The 23,709-nt window shown below is 43.1% G+C and overlaps 1 protein-coding gene across 2 annotated transcripts in view; it reads right to left on the bottom strand.

Annotated features, from left to right (window-relative positions):
• The window catches only part of LOC117303718 (dual 3',5'-cyclic-AMP and -GMP phosphodiesterase 11-like), a 156,926-nt gene that overhangs the window by 21,494 nt on the left and 111,723 nt on the right, over positions 1-23,709 (bottom strand). For both annotated transcript variants that reach the window (XM_033788015.1, XM_033788016.1), the window contains 2 exons: positions 20,515-20,565; positions 1,860-2,006 (listed from right to left, as the gene is read on the bottom strand). In XM_033788015.1, coding sequence (XP_033643906.1) covers positions 1,860-2,006; positions 20,515-20,565 — 198 coding nt within the window. The remainder of the gene's footprint in view (positions 1-1,859; positions 2,007-20,514; positions 20,566-23,709) is intronic.

Genomic DNA, 23,709 nt, shown 5'->3' with positions numbered 1-23,709 from the left:
ACTCAACATGAATATAAATTAGCACAATCTACCCCCCGATTTTCTCAACGGATTCACATGATTCACGTTGGTTGACTTTTTAAATTGTTTTCTCGAAATCAAGCATCTGAAAGCACACAACTACGTGCGACAAGGGCGTTTTTCTTTCATTATTATCTCGCAAATCGACGACCAATTGAGTTAAAATTTTCAAAGGTTTATTACTTTCGTGCATTAAGTTGAGATATACCAAGTGAGAAGACTGGTCTTTGACAATTACCAATAATGTCCACTGTCTTTAAGATTCCTTTCAATCTTGCCCATTTGCATGCCAAAACCAAGACCACTGTGACTGCAGTAAATCTGCTTGAGTATGCAGATGATTGTGCAATAGCTTCACACTCAGAGGCTAAACAACTGAACAAAGGGAGGTACACAAACTGAAAAGCCAGCTCTCCGAAGCGTATAAAAAAGCAGAAAGTAACTACTACATGTGTACGTTATATGACAACTTCAACAGTAACAATCCATCAGCAGCCTGAAACACATAAGACCACATGAGAGACTGGTGAAAAGCACCAACCCATGGGAAGCTGAAGGGTAAAGCACCCGAGGAACAACAGAGACAATGAAAAAAAACAACATTTTGAAGCCCTACTGGGAGAACAACCGTCAAAACTATGTAAGAGCTCAAAGTGCTTTTCAAGGCTCCAACAGCTAGGGAGGCACCAGGTCTTGATGAAATACCCTTGGAATTCTGGCAAATTGAAGAGTTCAAAGTTATTCTCCTATCTCTTTTCAACTTTATAATAAACTCATCACAAATACCACTTGAATTTGCCAAAAGCGGCATAGTCCCACCACCCAAAAAGGGCAATCTGAATCTGGCCACCAACTACAGAGGAAGAATCCTGACCCCTATTGCAGCTAAAATATACATAAACTCATACTAAACAGTTGCAGAAGCCCTCTCGAACAGAAGCTAAGGTGGAACCAAAAAGGATTTTAAAAAGACAGGAGTTCAGTTGAACACATCCTCTCTCTAAGGCGCATAATGGAAGAAGCAGTTACCAATCTTCCCCTCTGGTAATATTTGTTGACTTTCCACAGGGGAGAACAGTTCAAAATACTTAGGATTCACGAAATACCAGTGAAGCTGGTCAGTGCAATCCAAGTCATGTGTGAAAACAATGAAGTGATTGTTCTTTCACCCTTCAGCCAAACTGATCTTTCCAAACAAAAACAGGAGTTAGTACAGGGCGACACTTTAGCCCCATTTTTGTTCATTATATTACCAATGGACTGCATGTTGAGGGAATCAACCACAGTCAGATGCGGAGCCACTAGGATTTAGGTTTCACATATTATGTAATAGACCACATATTTGATTTGAAAATCCAGAAATTAAACAAATCAGGAAGATTATCAAGCCTGCTGTCACCATTTACAAAAGTGGCAGAGTTTCAAAGGAAGTCTTGGAAATTCATATTTTGTTTTTCTAATTGAAACAAGGTTTTGTAATGCATGTTGATAATGCAAGCTGATTTGCCAATTCCAGAATTCTAGGGGCTGTGGTTCGATAGCCCTTAGCAACCCCTTTATTGAGTTTTGGTCTTAGAGTGGTGAAATGAATTGCTACAAGGGAGGGTTTCTTTTTTTGATATTATAGAAGAGCAGGGACAAACTTTGTCTTTGTTTCTCTAACAAAATACAATACAATTCTATCTCAATGCTTTTTTCCAACACTCTCGGGACAAAACAATTCTATCTGCTAAAAATAGAAAGTGCCACTGTGTCAATAAAAAAAACAAGACGTGTTTGGTGCATTAACAGAATGAAATACCACCAATACTTAAATGTTGATATTTGGTTATAATTACCTCATAATTGATATGAAAGCGATTGATGAGATCCAAGTCAATGAACATTCTTAATGATGCAGTTAGTGTCTCATCTTCAGATAGCTTCATGTCACTGAAGAAGTAGCTGTCAAGCCCTATTTCTGACAGCGTGGGAACTGCCATTTTCTGCAGAAAAAAAAAACACTTTAAATAATTGTTACATTAACAAATGTCAACCTGAATTCATCAGTCAAACAACTTAAGTTGTAGAGATGCTTAATAACCTATAGCACGCACACAATATTAAACATAGCATCATACACCTGTACATTATACAATTGTTGCACGCTGTGACGAGGTCCATGGCGTTTTGTACACTCCAGGGGGAAAATGGCACCTGAGGCGAAGTTATGTTGTCATCTTCAAACATTATTACGATGGACTATTCATTGTTTAATAAGCAGACAAACAAGAAACAATTCCCTCGAACCCGCGATTGTTTCGTATACAGAGCTGGAAATCGACCAACGCTGGGAATGATCCAGATGAGGTACACCGAAGTACATCACTTTTCATGTTACCCAGCCCGTCGAGCCATGTAACAGCTACACGTTGCACGTCACATGATTGGTTCTCGACCAATCAAACTTCACAGTTTGTTACCGAGGTATAACAAGTACATTTGTAACACTCCTCACTGCGCCATGATAATTAAATCGATTCCCAGCCGTACCCAGAAATCGAATCACAAAATTCAAGCTTTCAGTTTGGAAACATAAGGAACAGAAAAAAATTGAAAAACATTGTTTGTGATGAAGTGAAGGTTTGTTTACATGGAAAGTTGTGCCCTCAAGTATTCTCAACTGTACTGTCATCTGACAGATAAACAAAGCTACAAAAGTTGCTGAAAACAATAACAACATACCTTTAGAAAAGAATATGAATGCCTGACATTATTTTTTCTTAGTGCCATTTTTAGAATGTTGTCATCTTGAGATCACGCCCTACCGTTGCTTTGATATCGTGGAACTGTTCGCAAAACCTGAATTGACCGCAGTGATCACTGAGCGGTAATTGCTGAGAGTGCCCATGGCGAGCTGTTTGTGGAAGAGATAAACAAGGAATTTGCCAGCAACTCCTGCAGGCGCACTGGTGGAATCCCATCCCCACTGGTTCTAGGATTTGCTTTTTTAGGTTCTAACAAGAAATGTTACACACTTGACCTCATTCCCATGAAATTACTTATTGATTGTTTGGACATTCTTTTACAAGTTATCACCAGAATGGTAAATTCATCTCTTTGTTCTGGTCAACTCCCTGATGTCTGGAAGTCAGCTGTCATATAACCCTTGCTGAACAAATTCACCTTGCTTTGAAAAAATGAACTTTTCAGACCAATCAGCAACCTACATTTCATTTCTAAACTATTTGAACAAGTTGTTGCGAATCAATTACAGTGCCACTTATCCAAAGACAATCTGTTGCCTATTGCTCAATCAGCGACAAAAGTAACCCATCTAACTACAGACCAGTATCCATCACCTCCATCCGTAGCAAGCTAGCTGAGCATGTCATCTTTAGTAGCATAATGGACCACTATGAGACCAATAAAGTCCTTGTTGATGTCCAACACGGGTTCTGCCCAGGACGCTCTTGTGAGTCACAGCTCCTCATAACTGCAAATGACCTCTCCAAGGTACTAGACAGCCGCGAACAAGTCGACGCAGTGATTTTAGATTTTTCCAAAGCCTTTGACCGTGTCCTCATCAACGGTTACTGCTTAAGTTACACCAATACGGGATCAAAGGTTTTTTACTGCAATGGATGGATCACTTTCTTACCAACCGTAGTCAGCGTGTAGTCGTGGATGGCTAAGCATCAGATTGGGTACCAGTTAAGTCGGATGAGGCCCACTGTTGTTTTTGACCTTTATCAATGACTTGCCTGATGGTATTACTTCCAACCTGCGCCTCTTTGCAGATGATTGCCTTATGTACCGCCAGTGACAGTCTTAAACTCCAAGAAGATCTTGACCAATTACATCAATGGTCCAAATCCTGGCAGATGAAGTTCAACCTCGACAAGTGCTATGTAATGCGATTTACTCTGCGCCGCAACCCTTACATTTCAAATTACCACCTTGGCAGAAGAAACCTTGCTACAGTCACCGACCACCCGTATCTGGGCCTCACCTTCTCCACTATTGTCATGGCAGGAAACACATCAACAAAATCACAACTCGTGCCAACAGAATGCTGGGCCTTGTTCAACGCAATCTTAGGAACTGCTCCATCAAAATATGCCAGCAAGCTTATTTGTCACTCAATAGACCTCACCTAGATTACTGCAGCCCTGTCTGGAATCCATACACCCAGAAAGACACAACCAAAATTGAAGCCACTCAACGATGTGCTGCCAGGTTCGTTCTGCAGCTGTACCACCGCACTGAAAGCGTGTCGGTCATGATGAACTTCTTGGAATGGGACACCTTTAGAAAGGCGATGCCAGGCAGCCAGCCTCACCCTCCTCTACAAAATCCAGAACCAAACTATTGCAGTCAATCCAGACCTATACCTCAACCCAGCAGTCCCATGTAATACTAGATCATTCCACCAAAACAAATATCAGATCATCCCAGGTAGGATAGTCATTCTCAAACTCATTTTTCCCAAGAACCATCGTCTGGTGGAACTCACTCCCCGGCAACATCATCACCTCCCCGTCAGTTGAGGTTTTCAGGGGAGTGGTGACTGCTCACCTATAAGCAGCAACAAGTCTTTTTTACTTGCACCCCTGCACCGCTCATGGACAAGTAGTCCCTCGGCTTTACGTCCTGTCTTATGGACCCTACCAAGTATACAAGGGTGATAAGTTGTGGGGCTTGGGCAGTTGCGCGTGGGCTCAAGAAACCAGAGGTACAAGAGTGATAAGTTGTGGGGCTTTGGCGGTTGCGCGTGGGCTCCAGAAACCAGAGGTACAAGGGTGATGAGTTGTGGGGCTGGGGCAGTTGGGCGTGGGCTCCAGAAACCAGAGGTACAAGGGTGATGAGTTGTGGGGCTTGGGCAGTTGCGCGTAGGCTCCAGAAACCAGAGGTACAAGGGTGATGAGTTGTGGGGCTTTGGCGGTTTCACGAGGGCTCAAGAAACCAGAGGTACAAGGGTGACGAGTTGTGGGGCTTGGGCAGTTGCGCGTGGGCTCCAGAAACCAGAGGTGCAAGGGTGATAAGTTGTGGGGCTTTGGCGGTTGCGCGTGGGCTCAAGAAACCAGAGGTACAAGGGTGATAAGTTGTGGGGCTTTGGCGGTTGCGCGTGGGCTCAAGAAACCAGAGGTACAAGGGTGATGAGTTTTGGGGCTTGAGCAGTTGCGCGTAGGCTCCAGAAACCAGAGGTACATGGGTGATGAGTTGTGGGGCTTGGGCAGTTGCGCGTGGGTTCCAGAAACCAGAGGTACAAGGGTGATAAGTTGTGGGGCTTTGACGGTTGCGCGTGGGCTCCAGAAACCAGAGGTACAAGGGTGATGAGTTGTGGGGCTGGGGCAGTTGCGCGTGGGCTCCAGAAACCAGAGGTGCAAGGGTGATAAGTTGTGGGGCTTTGGCGGTTGCGCGTGGGCTCAAGAAACCAGAGGTACAAGGGTGATAAGTTGTGGGGCTTTGGCGGTTGCGCGTGGGCTCAAGAAACCAGAGGTACAAGGGTGATGAGTTGTGGGGCTTGGGCAGTTGCGCGTGGGCTCCAGAAACCAGAGGTACAAGGATGATGAGTTGTGGGGCTTTGGCGGTTTCGCGAGGGCTCAAGAAACCAGAGGTACAAGGGTGATGAGTTGTGGGGCTTGGGCAGTTGCGCGTGGGCTCTAGAAACCAGAGGTGCAATGGCGATAGGTGGTGGGGCTCGGACGACTCCACTCAACATACATGTAGCTGCCAAAGAGGCCGAGATGGATTGGAAGGCCGCCATACAAATTCATCACGGCTCTTTTTCCCCTTCAGCTGGGAGATATTTCCGAAGAAGAGCCAAATGAACAATGATAACCCGTTTTCTTCCCCTTATCTCTTCCCCAAGTGGGCGGGCTTTAGAGGCCAGGAGCCAGATGGCTGGGGGATTGAAAACCCGAATACAGAAAATAACAGCAAGAATAACTAGACATAGAATTTTTGTTAATTACAAAAACACGGTGTTCGGTTGGACGTCACGTGATGACGTAGTTCAAAAACATTGAACCATAAAGATGACTTTTTCTACAACGTGTCGTTAATTTTTATAGTTAAACTTGTATCACAGTTTTTAACAACTCCTTTTTTCTTCACAAATGCAATATGTTTGTGTGAGATTGGCTTTAGGTTTTAATTTGCAATTTATGGAAACCCTTTAAAAATTTAGCTACCCCTGCACGGGATGATGTACACAGATTTGATAATCAACAGCGCCCTCTTTTGTTGGACAAACAAGAGCGCTTTTGGGATTCCCCCAAAAACGTTCGCGCCATATGATTTTTACACATTTTAAACGTTGTTTTATTGTTATTTAGTATCTGATGACGTCATTATGACGTAATTAGGCCTGTGTTGTCTTAAAAACGCTAAGGTTCAACTATCTGTTGAGTTTCAAGGTTCAAATTGATCTCAATCTTGAGTTATGCCGTAGATAAGCTCAAAAGTGGGTTTTTTGATGAAAAAAACACGAAGGCGAACTTTGACCCAGGGTAACGACCCGGAAGATAAGGTCGTACGATTTTGGCGTTAACTTTTCAAATATTGTCCAAGTCTTTATCTATCCGATGCTGAAATATGAACATCATAGCTTTTTTATTCGTTGAGATACAGCAACAAGCAAACGGTCATTTTTCAAAATTAAAAACCCTGTCATGACCTCATCAATGACGTCATCATTCCAAAAAAGTGGCGGTTTCATCTACTCACTATTGCCTATGTACATAGTAAGTTTTAAGTTTGTACAAGCTTTACTTTTGTTTAAAAGCTCAAAAGTTGTTTTTTTGATGTAAAATACACGAAGGCGAACTTGACCCAGGGTAACGACCCGGAAGTTAAGGTCGTACGATTTTGGCGTTAACTTTTCACAAAAAAAACACATAACAATAACAATAGTTGTTCGGCTGTTGGCCGAACACCTAAAAAACCAAAAAAAACAACATAACAATAATAGTTGTTCGGCTGTTGGCCGAACACCTAACTAAGAGAACTCGCCCACATCTCCTTCATATTCCAAGATAACACACAATACTATAGAACCGGTCATTCACCACCACTGCTCCCACTCTCTTGAACAATCTCTCACATCACATTCATTCAACCACCTCTTTTGAAACATACAAAAGTGCCCTGAAAACTCACCTCTTTTCTATACATCATTAATTTACCCTGCTTGTGTGTAAACCATCCAGTCAATTGTACACATCACATCAACATGAATTAGGAGTGACCTCATGGGTCAGCTTAGACTTGTGGACAAGTCGTTAAATCGGCCCCACGCGCTGAGATAGTGGTCTCGCGAGATCACTGCTCTCGCGCGAACTGATGGCTCCCCGATTTCGACTCCTCATTAACGACTTGTACAAGCTGACAGCAGTACGTATTCATGTATTCAAGTACGAACGCGGTATACCTTCACTGTTGCCACGGAGACAATCGTGCAGACGAGTCCATTTTTATAAGAGGGTAGTAATAGTTTCTAATACTGTAAAGCTTGAACCGGAAGGCATCTGTGAATCTTTTTTATTTTGATTTAACTGCTTTATTAGTTGATTAGGGGTTAACTTAACAAAGTCATCTTCAAATGCATTACTATATATCTGTTTAATATCCGTGAGCTGCCTCATGCAAATAAATAATGCCCATAGTCAATGGTAATGGTCCAATGCAGTCCTTTAACCCGATGTGTTCTGCTCGGACTGTGTATAAATTAAACTTGCTATAATGCCCTGGACAGTACGTTACGTCAAATTACCAATCAAAATGTGTTTTAAATATGACAGCTGGACAAGTTGCAACATAAAATATAATATGTATTACTATCAGTCCCAAAATTCATTATTTGTTTCCTGACAAATGTTTTTTTATTTTAAGTTTTCATGGTCGACATGTGGAAGTTTGATATGTGAGTCTTGTGGACAAGTTTCACAGGGTAGTCGTGTGCGGATCGCAGGGATTCCGGAAAAATTTCAGTAACTCTTTTCAGATGTCGATGTATTTTAAAGATATTATAGCTATCATCGACATACACTCTACTTGCCCCAGAGATTGCAAGACAAGGTTTCATATGACACTTAGCAGCTGAACTTTTAATTTTTTTTTTAAGCAACTGTAACCACGAAAAATACTTCTCACTTCCAAGCAATCATAACAATTAATATAAGGGTCAAATAGGGTAAAGACACCGTGAAATGCAAAAAAGGAACAGTGACTCAAATTGTAGTTTGCCTCAAACAAAAAACAAGAAATATATTTATTGATAAATCGATCAACAAAAGCAAACCAGTGGTTGAAATAAATAAATTAAATTGAGCAATAAACAATGAAAATACCTTCAGACTAATGGATATTGATGGTAGAAACTGTAAATAAAGAAAATGTGGAGTGTTTCCCTTGCACCTCCAGGTTGCTATATCAACATAGTGAGTAGTTGACCACGGATTTTGCAACACCTGTTATTACAAAACACTTTAAACAATTTACAAACTAGTAAACTGGTCCGAAGGTTCAATAGTCTGAAGGTTCGATAGTCCAAATTGACAATACGGTCCGATAGTCTGAATTGACAATAAGGTCCGATAGTCCGAATTGACAATAAGGTCAGATAGTCCGAATTGACAATAAGGTTTGATCGTCGATTCGGACTATCGGACCTTATTCGGACCAGTGAACCTTCGGACTATCGTATCGAATGTACAGGTTAATGAAACCTACTTCATTTCGGGACTAATGAACCCCCTGTTATGGAAAATTTGTGCGTTCGGACAATCGAACCTTCGGACTATTGAACCTTCACACTAACGGACCTTCGGGTGGACACCGCTAGAAGACCGTAAAGAAATGTAAACAGTGGTGGATAGGGGAAAACTAACTTGAATGAGTATTTTAAACGGGTTTTCTACCTATGTTGCACAACCGCCTAGCCTTTATACATTATCAAACCCTCTCAGACTGTGCTTTGGATATTTAAGTATTTGCACCGCTGTGGGCGTTGAGGGCGACTGACTCTTTGTCAGTCGCGATTCTGGTGTCCACCGGATGGACGTTTTGGGCGGAAGGTCCCAAAGTTTTAAAAAGATTTATTCCTCGTGCCCGAATTACCATTGGGAAATCTGGAGTGGACGGCAATGGTGAAACCACTGGGTGGGTGTCGATGGCTTAGGACCAAGGTAGTATCTATAGTATATGCTTTCGGGAAGGAAAGGTAAATTTTCTTATTTTCGACTATTTAGACCCATGTGAGGGAACATGTGTTTCACTTGCCGGGCACAATGGCGGCCAGTCCTTTTGCGCTTGGGTGCATTTGTATGGGACATAATGGCACCCTTTGTAAAATCGTTGAGAGGTTAACAATGGCACGTTTCTTGGTGGTATCAAGGGTCCATGGTGGTCGGTGGATTGCTTGCGGGCCCATGGGTGTCGCATGAGTGGGTACATGAGTGTAAGTGCAAGTGCCAGCGCGCACACAGACATACAAGATTGATTTTATCGGGGTAGAGAGGACCATCGAGGATGGTGGTGTGTTGAGATAACTTTATGCGCCATTGAGGGTCGTGCTAGTTAGTTAAAAAATTCCGTGCGTGGCGCCAGGTTTTGTTCTTTGCCGTAGCTTGTTGGGGTTAAACTGCAGAGCTTTTGAGATCCGAAATATTCGGCGCTTCGGATCGGTACCCTAGATAATGGTCCGGAGTTCAGTGCTCCAATGGGGAGAGCCCCCCTTTTATTTGGTTAGCTTTGCATCCATGTTTTAGATAAACCCGGAAAAATTTGTAATTTAAATGGGAGTGCCTATCCTTGGTGAGCCTTGCATAAGGCATGGGTAGTGCCCCATAGTAATGAACATGGTAAGTGGGTGTTTTAAATTGGTAGTGCCCATTTTGTTTAGCTTTACATCGGGGAGTGCCCCAAGTAATGAACCCGAAACAATGGCCGTTTTAAAAGGGGGGTGCCCATCTATGGTTAGCTTTCCTTCGGGGAGTGCACCAAGTATAATTAACCCGGAAAATCGGGTGTAAATATGGGGAGTGCCCATTTTTGTTTGCTTTATGCATGTATCGGGAAGTGCCCCAAGTATAAACCCAGAAAATGGGTGTTTTAAACGGGGAGTGCCCATCGTTGGTTAGCTTTACATCGGGGAGTGCCCCAAAGTTACGAACCCGAAAGAAAATAAAAAATGGGTAGGGCCCATCTCTGGTTAGCTTTAGATCCGGAAATACCCCGAGTATGAACCCAAAATGTGTGTGTTTTAAATGGGGAGTGACCAATTTTGGTTTAGCTTTCCTTCGGGGAACGCCCCAAGTAATGAACCCGAAAAATCGGGTGTTTTAAATGGGGAGTGTAGTGTTCACGTGATCACACTCGGTTATGCAAATGAGTTGACCTCGTGTAAGGTCACACGGAGGCAGAATGGAAAACTGAGGAACAGAGAATAAAGCACATGTTGATGCAAAGAATGAATTCGTATATTATTGCTTTTAATAGTGTTGATTTAATTCGTTAGTCTATTAAGACATTACAGGAGTGCCTATATTTGTTTAGTTTTATGTTCGGAAATGCCCCAAGTATGAACCCGGAAAATGGGTGTTTGAAATGGGGAGTGCCCATCTTCTTCGGGGAGTGCCCCAAGTATTGAACCCTGAAAATTGTGTGTTTTAAATGGGGAGTGCCCATCTTTGGTTAGCTTTCCTTTTGAGAGTGCCCCAAGGATTGAACCCGGAAAATTGGGTGTTTAAGATGGGAAGTGCCCATCCTTGGTTTTCCTTCGGGGAGTGCCCCAAGTATGAACACGGAAAATGGGTGTTTGAAACGGGGAGTGCCCATCTTCTTCGGGGAGTGCCCCAAGTTTTGAACCCGGAAAATCGTGTGTTTTAAATGGGGAGTGTCCATCTTCGATATGTTAATTTTTGGTTTTTACCCATATACACCGATGTGTGTAGCACTGTATACTCAGTACTTTCCCCGAGTCCTGTGGGGAAAAAAAAAAAATTAAAAAAAATCACAGGCATTTTTACTCGGGTGGGATTCGAACCCATGACCCTTGCAATTCTAGAGCAATAAAAACAAAAAATTAATATTCTTTATCCCGATGCAAATTTAACATATTTGATATGCTTTCCTTCTGGGAGTGCCCCAAGGATTGAACCCGACAAATCGGTTATGTAATGGGGAGTGCCCATCTTTGGTTAGTTTTATATCCGGAAGTGCCCCAAGTATACACCCGAAAAATGGGTGTTTTAAATGGGGAGTTCCCATCTTTGGTTAGCTCCTTCGGGGAGTGCCCCAAGTATTGAACCCGAAAAATCGGGTGTTTTTAATTGGGAGTGTCCATCTTTGTTTAGCTTTCTTTCGGGGAGTGCCCCAGTAATGAACCCAGAAAAATTTGTGTTTTAATTGGGGACGGAATAGCCCATCTTCTTGTTTTGCTTTTCATCGGGGAGAGCCCCAAGTAATAAACCCGGAAAAAAAAAAAAAAACGGGTGTTTGAAATGGGGAGTGACCATCTTTGGTTTTTCATCGGGGAGTGATCCCATTAATAATACTATAAAATAAAAAAATAAAATAAAAAAAAAATAAAAAAAAAATAAAAAACCTTTGGATGGCGAGTGCCCCACTTGGGTAGGCCTTGCGTAATGAGGGATTGCCCTGAGTAATGAGCCCTGAAAATGGCTGTTTCTAAACGGGGAGTGCCCCTCTCTTTTGGTCTTGGCCGGCACTGGGGCGTCCCCCTTGCTTGGGCCTTGGAAGTTAGGGAAAAACGGGTAGTGCCCCCTTAGGTTTAGGCGTATTTTAGTTTAATTGGCCAATGGACGCTGGAAAATCTCTACAGGCAAAATGAGGTCTAGTATTTGGAGAGTGAATACATCCAGAGATCATGATTTGAAGCTTTTAGACGTACAAAATAAGTTTATATACTTGTGTAGAGCCAGTAGGGGAGATGACCTTAGCTTTTATCCACACGGGTCTTCGTCAGATGTATAAGCAAACACAAGCAACAAAGCAGAAGGAGGGCAAAGAACTATGGGAAGGCTCCGAAAAAGCGGAAATTATACCCATTCAAAGTTGTTATCTACAGACATAGGGTGGCTACGATCCCTTAAGAGTAACGCAGTGGGGACAGAATGATGGTCAATGGAAGGGTGGATTACCGGCCAAAAAGGCTAGCTAGTAGGGGAGTAGGACTTTCGTATCTTATAAAGTTAGAAATAAAAGGAAAGGCAACGGGGAATGCCACACTTCCGGTTTTGGCGGGCAGCAGGGGAAGGCCCTAGGAAATGGACTTGGAGGTGTGCACTCTGAAAGTTTGGTGCCTCTGTTGGTTTGGCCTTTGGCCTTAGTTAGCCTTGGTAAGAGGGCGGTATTTATAGGTACGGCTCAGGGGGAGTACCCCCTCAGTTACCCCTTAGTATGAATGGCGTTGCGTTTATGCATTGAGTATGGTCTGAGAGAGTTCTAAATGGGGAGTGCCTTTATAGCGGTTTTGGCACCATAATATACGAAACTGGCCCGGTTAATGGGGTTCCTATAAGACTAGAGCTCAATAAAAGAAGCTTCTTAAAGGAGGTTTGGCAGATTGTTTGCACTGGTATCACGTTTGTTCAATACAGGCAAAGTCGGCATTGAAAGTCCATAAGCCTGGCAGGCTTCAGTTGCTCAAGGCTTCCCGAGACCGGTTACGATCGTAACGTAGCTTATGTCATGGCTCTACGATCGTAACGTTGCTTATGTTATGGCTCTACGATCGTAACGTAGCTTATGTTATGGCTCTCCTTCGTAAGTACGTCTCCGAGTTCGCTCCTCTATCACCCGAGGACATCAAAGAGAAGCAGTTGTATGTGCCGAGAGACACGGATGTCTGTTTCCGTTGCCGAAAAAGGGGTAAAATTTTATCGAGACTGCAAGGAAATACTCTAAGTTTTCTTGAGCCGGTTTGGCATAATGGACTTTTAGTCAACGTACATCGGGGGAAGGGAGCCTCGGGATGATATTTGGGTTTTCTATGTGCATGTTCTAAAGTGGGGAATTATTAGATATTCAGGTTTGTTCGAGGAATGCCTCGCCCCCCCCCCCCCCCCCACTTACAAAAAAAAAAAAAAAAAAAAAAAAAAAAAGAAAAAAAAAAAAAAAAAGAAAAAAAAAAGTAAAATTGCACGTAGAACACCGAGTCGCTTGTAGTGTTTTGGTTTAGTGTGTCAAATAAAACAATTTGAGCGGTTGGCAGTTGGCGCTAAGAATGGCATTTCTATGTGAAATGTATTCATTATTTATTGTCTGAGTTTTGTTTCCTTTTTATATATTTTATAGATCGGTCGTTGGCCGTTGGAAATGTTTTACAAGCTGTGCTTTGAACGGTTTCTCTCTTGATTAAACCTAGGAGTATAGGCGGTTCTTGAAGATATTGGGAACCCATGTGTGGGAGCGCTCATCTTGCTACCCCTTTGACAATGTTGCAGCTCAGGCTGCAAGGCGGCGCAGAGGTTCGTGTTTCTGGGTAGATATATCATGAGTTGTTGCAGGGCCCCCCGATGGATCAGAGCCAAGTCCTGCTAAAGTTCTTTCAGGTGTTTGCCGGCCTAATTTTCAAGCCCTGCGGTTTCGAGACCCAGATTTATTTTGTAGCTGGAAGGTCTGCACGATCATCCCCAGGCGTGGAATGACATATTGACTGAGCGCCCTCACGCCGGCCAGCAGATAGGGCGATGGTTGCGTCAGGGCGTAGACCTGTTTGAGTTTTCCCAACCCTTTAGAGGGAAATACCGGGGTAGAACCTTTGACTCGGCTATCCTTCCACCCAGGTACTTTTCTAACGCCCCTATTTGCAAGGAATTCACCCCTTTCATTAATGAGACAATTTCGAAGCGCCTTGTAGAAGGGTCAGTGGAGCTTTTGGGGGCGGTAAAAAGCACGAAACCGCCGAGGTGTGTCAATGCGCTCACCATCGAACCACCCCAAAACAGACTAGTTTTGTCGATGAAGGGACCGAACATCTGGTGTAAGGATACACCTTTCAAATTAGTTCCATTGGGGGATACTGTGGAATCGATTAGTCGAGGTGGAAAGTTCTCGGGAATCGACGACGCTCAGGGATACAAACAAATCCTTCTAAATGAGAGGTCTAGGACCTTCTGTGGCTTCGAGTGGGCGGGATTCCATTTTGTTGACACTACTCTCCCGTTCGGTTTCAAAAACAGTGCCTACATATATTCCTCACTTGGGTTTTGTCTCTCAACCTGGTTAAAAAACAGGGGCATTCACACAGAAGTTTGGATCGTCGAACGGTTCATTGGAGAGTGTGCTGGAGAGGGGAAGTCTTGTTCCTAAAGGCAGAATGTTTGTTTTTGTTTGTTTGCAGGGCTCGATAAGCGACTCGAGTCAAAAGGCTGCTAGAGCGTTGTATGTAGTCTGTTACATGCAGTCACTTGGATACTTCATCAACCTGAAGAAGAGCCAATTGCAGCCGGTTTCATGGATGATGCATTTGGGTCTAGGTTTTTTTTTTTCTTCAGACTCCCTATCTTTCTGGATCACGGATAAGAAGAAGTGCTCATTCGCCCATGTTAGGGAGGACATGTTGAAAGCAGGTTCGGTGCTTCTGAAAAAGATGCAGCACTTTGTCGGAAAATGCCAAGCTTCATTTTAGTGTTCATTGCTACTTCCCTTTTGTCCGGGAGTGTTGCTCCTTTATGGTCGAGTTGGATGAGGTCACACCTGTTCATTTAACTCAACCGGTGCGCGATGAAGTGCTCTTTTGGCGTTTTGTCGACTCATTTTCAGAGCCTATCCCATGGAGGAAAGAGCGGCACCAGCGACAGTAAGGTTGGCGTCGGATGCCTCTGATCATAAAAGGGGTGGGTATTTGTCGCTTCCCGGTCAAACGCCATCACCTTCGGCGTTTATTGGTCATCTAATGTGCAATTTATAACAGAAATCTGTTACAAAGAGGCACTGGCTTTGTATTTTGTTTTGCTGTCAGAAATATATACACTCTTGGACAGAAGAGTCGATGTGCAGGTAGATTCACAAAGTCTCTCCTTGAAGCTAATTTCGGCCTAAAGTTGGAGTGGGTCCCAAGTGGGGAGAACCAGGCAGATTTTCCATACAGGGAGCTTTCTAGAGCGGGCGCTCGTCTTACAGCGTCGATGTGGCACTTCCTGCAAAGGGAGGTCGGTGGAAGTTCGGGGTTTTCTTGGGGTCTCACGACACTGCTCTCCAATGTTCCAAAAGGAAGATTCCCAGTTCCAGGCTCGTCAGGGGTAAACGTGTTTGCACAGTCATGCCCTCAGGGTGAGCAGCTGTATGTTTTCCCTCCCTTTGTGCTCATTCCAGCTCTGATCAAGCTTTTCATCGAATGGGGAGTGTGTCGGTGACAATAGTAGTGCCGAAGCACCACCATCCAAGGTCCTGTTGGCCGCGTTTAGTGTATTGTGCGACACGGTCTTTGCGCCTAGAGCGGAACTCGGTCAGACGGGCGTCCTGGTATTTCCGTCAAGGCGAGGATATGGAAAAACTCAGAGGGCCTTCGATTCGAGCTTTGGGCATGCGAGTGTCGTTTTCCTGCGGATGGTCGGATTTCGAGGGAGGTTCGTTTGCCGCTCAACACCCAGTGCTTCTAGTATCTGATTTGATGTTCAAGGGTATGAGGGGATTTGGTTGGCCAGCGTCGCTGGTTGCCAGGTTGAGGGTAAATGGCGGAGCAAGATTGGGAGTCTTGTGCAGCGTTTTGGCAGAGCCCTGTCGAGCAAAGAAGCCGGAGTTGGCGGTTCTAGACGGAGGTGTAAACGACATCAGCAAGGCTGGCGGTGCATGAGTAGAGGAGTTGCTGAGAGTTCTTGCCTCAGCGGGTAAACGTTTGTAAACCAAGTGTCAGGGGATAAAGTTTGTATTTTCTCTCCAATGATTGTATAACTCAGTCAGACCTAGTAGGTCAGGTTCATTTAACGGTTTGTGGGAGTATGAAATCACAGAGACGACTGCAAAGATGACTCAGGTCAGTTTTGGTCTTGCGTACCGGAGTGCACGTGGATTTAGATATTTAGCTCAGGTTCCTTTTACCCCAAACAGGTTTTGGTAACCGTACTGTTTTCTTTCCTTTCCTTGTCTCTCAAGCTCGACCGGGTCAAGGAGAGTCTTAAAGAGTTGGACGATCGTTTTGACAAGTTTGACATTCAATACGCAGAAAAGGAGTTTGATAAGCAGTTTGTCGACCTTTCTTTGGAGCAATCATAGCTCAGGCTATTTCACTGGCGGCGAGGGCTCGATTCAGCGACCCTAGAGGGTGTGGCTAAGTTTTTAGCGGATCGAGACTCAAAGGGTCGAACACAGGTTCATGCCTTGGGTTGCGGAAATTTTGGAAAAAGTGGACCTTTTGGCTGTGGGTGTGAGCGACATCTTTCAGCCGGAACAGTCGATTCATACATTGGTCAGCTCAGGGCCTATTTCAACACAGGTGGAAAGACACTTCCTTGGCGGCAGAATTCACAATGGGGCAACCCTTGTATTTCCTTTCGAGTGCGGAAATATTTAAAGGCAACGAGGCTTGAGCAAGCCCGGGTGACGCCCAGACAAGCAGTCCCCATTTTCTCGGACAGGATCAGGTGGCTCGCAAACGAAATCAGGAAGTGAATAACAAAGCTTCAGGAGACTGACCATGTACACTTCGTGGGGCAGTTCATTTTGTACAAGGACTTGGCTTTCTTCTTGTGCCTATGGTTGGCAGGAGGTAGGTCGGAAGACCTGGGGTGAACGAAGACCAGTGAAATCACTAAGATTTATGGCAGAGATCTTCTTCTCAGCCACACTATTGGCCAAACTGTGCGGCAAGGTGGCTCATCTCTCGTTGTAATCCCCAATTAGATAGTGAAATGGACCCGGCAGGGGCTTTGGAAGGCGTGGTCAGGTTTGCACGGGATACGGACATCTACACCGGATCACAGGTCGTTGACTAACAAGCCGTTCACTGGAAACGGCCCCACGAATCGCCTCAAACTATACTTCTCAGCTTCGTCAGATCCGGGTGACCGCGTCTTAAGACCCTACGGTGGAAGGGCGGGAGTAGCAGCCACTCTGCGGTTGCAGGGAGCCACGGACCAGGAAGTGACGGATCACTGCGGATGGGTGACACAGTGAGCGTACAGACACCACACTTGGATAGATGGATAGAGTAACCAGGCGCCGCACCACGGTTCTTTTAATAAGGAAGGCCATTGAGGATGAAGGAAAGGAGCGGCCATCGCCAGCAGACCAGGCTGGGGAGTTCTATCAGCCCTAAACTCCGGCTTCAAGGCTGAGAAGGCTTTTAAATCTCCAGCAGGGCAAGCAGCGACGGTGTGAGAGTTGGATGAGAGATGGGGGGAAAGTGGGGGACAGTGGCGTGCGGATCCTGGGAGCGGGTGAGGAACCTTTTCTACCCAGTCCTCAATCCATGTAGAGACCGGAGCCCAGGACGAACACAGCGGTGCAAATAATTTACTATTTGCACCGCTGTGGGCGTTGAGGGCGACTGACTCTTTGTCAGTCGCGATTCTGGCTGGGCTAAGGTGAGGGCGTCAATAGCGGTGGGACTGTCCGGCGGACCCCCTTTTTATATTTGGGTTTTGGGTTTTGGGGAATTCTTTTTACCCCACCCACCCTACCCCTTTTCGCTCCCGGTTCTGGTTTCTACGTTTAGAACCTTTTCTACCCAGTCCTCAATCCATGTAGAGACCGGAGCCCAGGACGAACACAGCGGTGCAAATAATTTACTATTTGGATTGGAAAGAATAAATTTTAACTAAGCGCACTAAAATGAGCAAAATAATATTTGGTAATTGCACAGTATGAATGTCATTCTTACATTTGGAACCATTCAGAATGCACCATCCACATCAGTCAAGAACCTTGGTGCATATTTTGATTGAATTGTCTATGACTGATCAAATAGACCTGCTTTCGATTTCGCCAAACTCTTTCCAACTTGTGTTAATCTTACGACTTGAGTTGAGTCCCAGCCTTGCACCATAACATGCAAATCCTAAGATTAACGTTTCGTGAAATCGGCTCCAGCTTTGCAAGTCTGTTCGATTTCATGAGTCACAGATTAGGAAGTATGTATCTGACGATGCATAACATCATAACATCATGTGATTCACAGCCATGTTCTTTCTCGGTTAGATTGTTGTAATGGGCTGCTTACAGAAATCCTACATGCATATTTTAAAAGAGACTTCACAGTTTGCAGAACTGGGCTGCTCGTGTTATATTTAGGTTAAATCGCCGTCGTGATGCCATGCTCCTTCTAAGATCGCTTCATTGGTTACCAATTAAACAGAGGATTGCAATTAAGATTATTTTATTTGTATGAAACTTTCTTTCTAAATCAGGCACCAGAGTAATTTAATGAGTGTCTTGAGTTGTATCAGTTTTTGCGTACAAATCTTCACTCCAATGCTGATCCATCTCGGCTAACTTTTCCCATGACTTGCAGTAAGGCAGGAGATCAAACTTTCAGTTTTTACAGCAGCTAAGGGGTAGGGGTGGAATGAACTTCCTTCCTCCTAAACGTGGAGTGTTTCCCTTGCACAGTCAGGCTGCCATGTGACCCTGTGGAGAAAAGAAAGAAACACACAATGTTGACCTGAACTTATGTTGATTGTGTAATACTATCCGTAGTATGATAGGCTAATACGTATTGCAAGCAAGTAAGTTAACGTAAATGTCAGAAAATTGTGTTGTTAAAATCACACATGAAGATACCATTTTTCACGTCAGGTACCTCTCTGTGCAGATGTCTTACGTGAGCGTGAATTAAGCCCAAAGTGGTGACGTCACCTAACAACACAATGTTTTGACCTTCACGTTCACGTGTTTGCTGGCATAACATGCAGCTAATAAAACCTACCTAATACTTACGGGCTAAAGTGAGGTTCGAGGCAACACCATCACAAATAAAGACTCTCATGTAATTTCAAATCTTATTTAAGTTTTAGTGTTTAAATTTGTTAAACATTTTTTTATTATGTTTTGTTATTGATAAAAAAAAACAGTGAATTTGGTACTTTTTTACATTGCTTGAGACTCTACTCTCTAGATACAAGAGTTGCAACAACAACGCAAAACAAGTAACCTAGTGTAGAACTAGAAGTAGGGGCTCAATTTTAATAACCTGTGTGTGTCGGTGCAACTGCCACTGACAGTGCTTTTTGTGGAACCCATGGAGGTAGAAACTACCTCCATGGTGGAACCAGTGAGTTATATGAACAATAACACATGTTTTGTTAAGTTTTACTTCAAAACAAAACTTGTTCTTTTAAGTAAGAAGCCCCAAACCAAGTTACCGGTAACTCCATCCCATGGAGGTAGATTTTCGTAATATTATTTGTCAACGCAAATTTATTAGTAAAGTAGTTTAAGAAACTTAACAGCAAGCTCACCATTTTTGATTTCATGATGTCAACACAGCATGCACCAACCATCACCAACTGATTACATCGAATATTCGGCCGGTGCAAATCATTTATTTACAAAAGTGTCATTGCCTTTCATCAATCAATACACGCTGTGTGCAGTGTGTGTGTGTTGGCATGATGCATATAAATGGCGGCTTCTCCTTCTTCTTCCTTGCGACCTGTCGTCAACGTGATCGTGAGCGGATCTCTTGCATGATGCATGCCTTGAGAAAACTGGCTTCTTGACAGCTGCTTCTATATCTTGTTCTTCAAGTTTATCAACCAAGTCCATGATTGATTACAGACCAAGTTAAGACGAAGTTATTTATTTAATATGCACGTCAAAGTTCCCGATAAAAATCCGTACTCAAAAGTACAACCATACACACACGACGCATATCAAAATACATACACACGCTGACAGGTTTGTTGATCGTTCATTTATACATGTGACTTCCCGAACCCATCCAATACAGGGTGTACTGTTTGATAGCATATACATGTTGAATATTCATAGATTTAACGACATCGACCAATCAGATGGGTCCGTACGATTTCGGCTGAAGTGCCCATAGGCTGTGCACAAACTGCTGTCAGCTTGTACAAGTCGTTAATGAGGAGTCGAAATCAGTGAGCCATCAGTTCGCGCGAGAGCAGTGATCTCGCGAGACCACTATCTCAGCGCGTGGGGCCGATTTACTGACTTGTCCACAAGTCTAGGGTCAGCTTGACTTCCAATTATGTGACCATTAACGACACTCCAAATTTATGCAAAACCAAAATTGTGTGCATGCCACAAAGAAAATTTAAACAGAAGGCACATTTCCCAAACAAGTAAGATTTTTTGTAGGATTGTTTTTTAAATTTTAGAAGTCTCACACTTTGTAATGGTTCAAATGTACTATAATTTTTGTCTTTTAGACTCACATATTTGTTTAAAAGTACTCATACATAGTGTAAAGGGAATATTTCCTTCAACCTTTGCATTTGTATTTTTTATTTTTTAATATATGTAGCTTTTCATTTTATTAATATATTACTCTTTATTTGTTTGTTTTGAAAAATGGCATACCTTTAACCTGACTGCTTCCTCCTGTGGTGCTGTTGCATGGTATGACAGTGTCTGTGGCAGAAAAACAAATACAAAACTCAACCTTTAAACATAGCAGAATATTCCAAATAACTGGCTATTTTTTCAGGGAAAAATTCAACTATTCAAGTGCATAGTAATAATGTTGAAAGATGACAACATGTCACAACTAGTGAAGACCTACATGTATCTCTCCTGTTCCAAAGACCAAATCAGAAATTTGATCTTAAACTAAAGTTCATTAAATTCAATTAGGTATTTTCCTATTTCAGTGTTTGTGTTTGTTCAATTTAAAATTAAAATGAAATGCAATGCTCAACCAGAAGTTAATAAAGAAATAATAAATATTTCACTTTCTAAACTTGGTTTCCTACTTTGCAAGGTTCTATCATGTTGGACTGCCTCTTTGGAGATCAACAGTAATCTTCATAAATATATATTTGGTTTGCAGTAACACCATGTGTGTATCTACTTGCCAGGTAGAGTTTGTTCTAAGAGAACTGTCTTGCTCTACTCTACTACCGCAAAGTAGATAGTTCGGGTGTTCGCGGTAGTAGAATAAAACAAGACAGTTCTCCAAGAACAAACTCTACCTGACAAGAAAATACACACATGGTGTAACCGCAAACCAAATATATATTGATACCTCACCATGCAATGCCTCAAGTCCTAAATAGTCTTATAAAAATGTTCAAACACTAAAAGCAGAAAATTTAAGGTAGACACACCTTAAAACATGTTTTAATGCAAATAAACAACATTAGTCAATCCAACATTTTCCTAGAGCACAAATTGCACAGGTGAAAAAAAAACTCAGGAGCTGCTATTTTGATGCCTCCTGTGATCAAAAGATTAAGTATGTCTTAGTGCAGTTGAGGTTACCGGGGTTTTTAAAAAAATTTTATTTGGGATGAAATTAAGAGGTCGTTCACAATCATACTAAAGTTGGTCTAACTCAACTAAGGGTATGTTCAGACAGCGTATTAAGTTAGACCCGAACCGGTTTAACTTTTACGAGCAGCGGGGAGTGGTCGTAAAAAATAAAACCCCTTTGCGTTCAGACAGCACAGAGTTAAACCCGATATGGTTTATCTCCGGTTTTAAGAGGTCAAAGCAGACGCGACCCCATTGCTCTAACATCCGATCTTATTCATCAAAATTCGCGCGCCAAGATACTGCTGACGAGTGCCTGGACGATCATCAGAACATGTTTATAATTGGATAAAAATGGCTCAATCGAATGCGGAAAATAGTTTTACCGCTGGGAGGATATGAGCACTTAAAAAATCATGAACACTACTGTAAAAATAATGAACTAAACAAACAAAACATGACTATTTTACAGTGTAAAGTGTAAATAAAATGGATACAAAAAAACCGCCGAGAAAACTCACCAAATTAGCATCCATATTCCATGAAACAGAACACGTTTTATTTTTGTGTTTTATACCACCGGTTCTGATTTAATTAATTCATAGTTTGTACCTCCATTGATTGGAAGTTGCAAACTCTCAAAAGCTGGTGCCGCAATTTTTATTCAAATTCGTTCACAAACACATAATACAAGTTACGTAAGTACCTATACTTTTCAGTATTTTCCTAACCACCCAACAACGTGGTGATAAGGGAACCCACGGCAGTTTTATTCTCCTAATTTGAAAGTGAAGCATGCTGGTAATGGTAACGGGCAATAGAAAAGCACATCCACGGGATCGGGTAACGGGCAATAGAAAAGCACATCCACGGGATCGGGATGGATAACTATGGGATATGAGAGATTGATCACTATGGGATGGCAGCGCTATGCATGTGAGAAGCATTAAGAAATGTCCATGCTCCTTCGCTGCGCTCGTAGTATACGCTAGTCTTGGTGCAGCCCTGATACTTCACGACGGCAACGACGGCAATTGCCGTCGTTGCCCCTACCGATTGCCGCAATGCCCTTCAAATAACCAATTTTTCACGGCAATGATTGCCGTGCCCTTTTCTCATCATTGCCGCCGTGCCCTTCCTCCCGAAAACAAATTATATTCAACGTTGTCAAAGTTTGAAAATAAACCAAAAAGTCCCGATGTCTGTGTAAATTTCACGCAACGAAATATACCCCAATTTCACGCACGTAAGGCACAACAGCAGATTTCAGGCCCGTTAGTCGTTGTTCTTTGCGTGCGACAAAAAAATACTCGAAACATCGAACGCTAGAGGGCGTTTCGGAACAGAGCGATAGCGTGAGAGTAAACGCCCTCTAGTGGTAAAATTACGCGAACCAACGCTAAACGCCTTGAGAAAAAGACTCGACGTGCCTTTGCATGCTGGGATAGTGGTTTTCCACATGCTTGGTACATGTGATGTACCATCATGTACAGCATAGTCGTCGCGCACCGCATGCATTTATTCTGTCAACATCGTGTCAAAATGGAGCAGTTACGTGGGAATTTTAGCGTCTCTACGAAAAACTACACAACGTGCATGACCAATAGTAGGATTACGTATGAACAAAAATTATTTAGGAATTGTGTATTGTAAGTAGTTGTTCTTTATTTTGTTGAATTAGATGAATGCTTTCTTTTTTCATTGGGTAACAGTTAGAAAATGGAAAAATTGGAAGAACTATTTTTTATAGGCAACTCGGAGGTTTTTTTTCAAACTGCCGTCGTGCCCTTCGCAACTTTTTATGATTGCCGTGATGCCCTTCCAAATTTTTGAAAATTGCCTTGGTGCCCTAAATTTTTACAAAAAGTCAAGGCAAAACTGCCGTGCCCCTTAAAAGCCGAAGTATCAGGGCTGTTGGTGCAAGACGTTTCTCGTTCCCTTTTCACGTACACCGCGGCCAATTCACCGACAGCGCGCGCACCGACTCACCTGACTTATAGTCCACTCACCGCCCCGGAGAAACGTCTTGGTCCGTGTGCTGATCGCTCGGGAAATTCCGAGCACATTCCAATCATGCCGTGCTGCGCTAGGCCTGCATTACTCTGACGTAGCAGTATCAGCATAATTTCCCACAGTCTGGTATCTGTACGTCTTCGGTGCAACGCAACCAGAAACAGCCAGGCTTCCTCGTATGTTAGTTGGTGGGTAGGGCTTGTACATTTACGTTCGTCTTTTAATTTTTGTAAACATGATTGCTGTAGAATGATGTGCGAATTTTAGTTTGCACTAAAACACGTTTTTGGG

Source organism: Asterias rubens, chromosome 20, assembly GCF_902459465.1.
Source record: "Asterias rubens chromosome 20, eAstRub1.3, whole genome shotgun sequence".
NCBI classification, from domain to species: domain Eukaryota; kingdom Metazoa; phylum Echinodermata; class Asteroidea; order Forcipulatida; family Asteriidae; genus Asterias; species Asterias rubens.
Note: the sequence above shows the minus strand (reverse complement) of the source record. Positions and strands in the feature narration are given on the sequence as shown.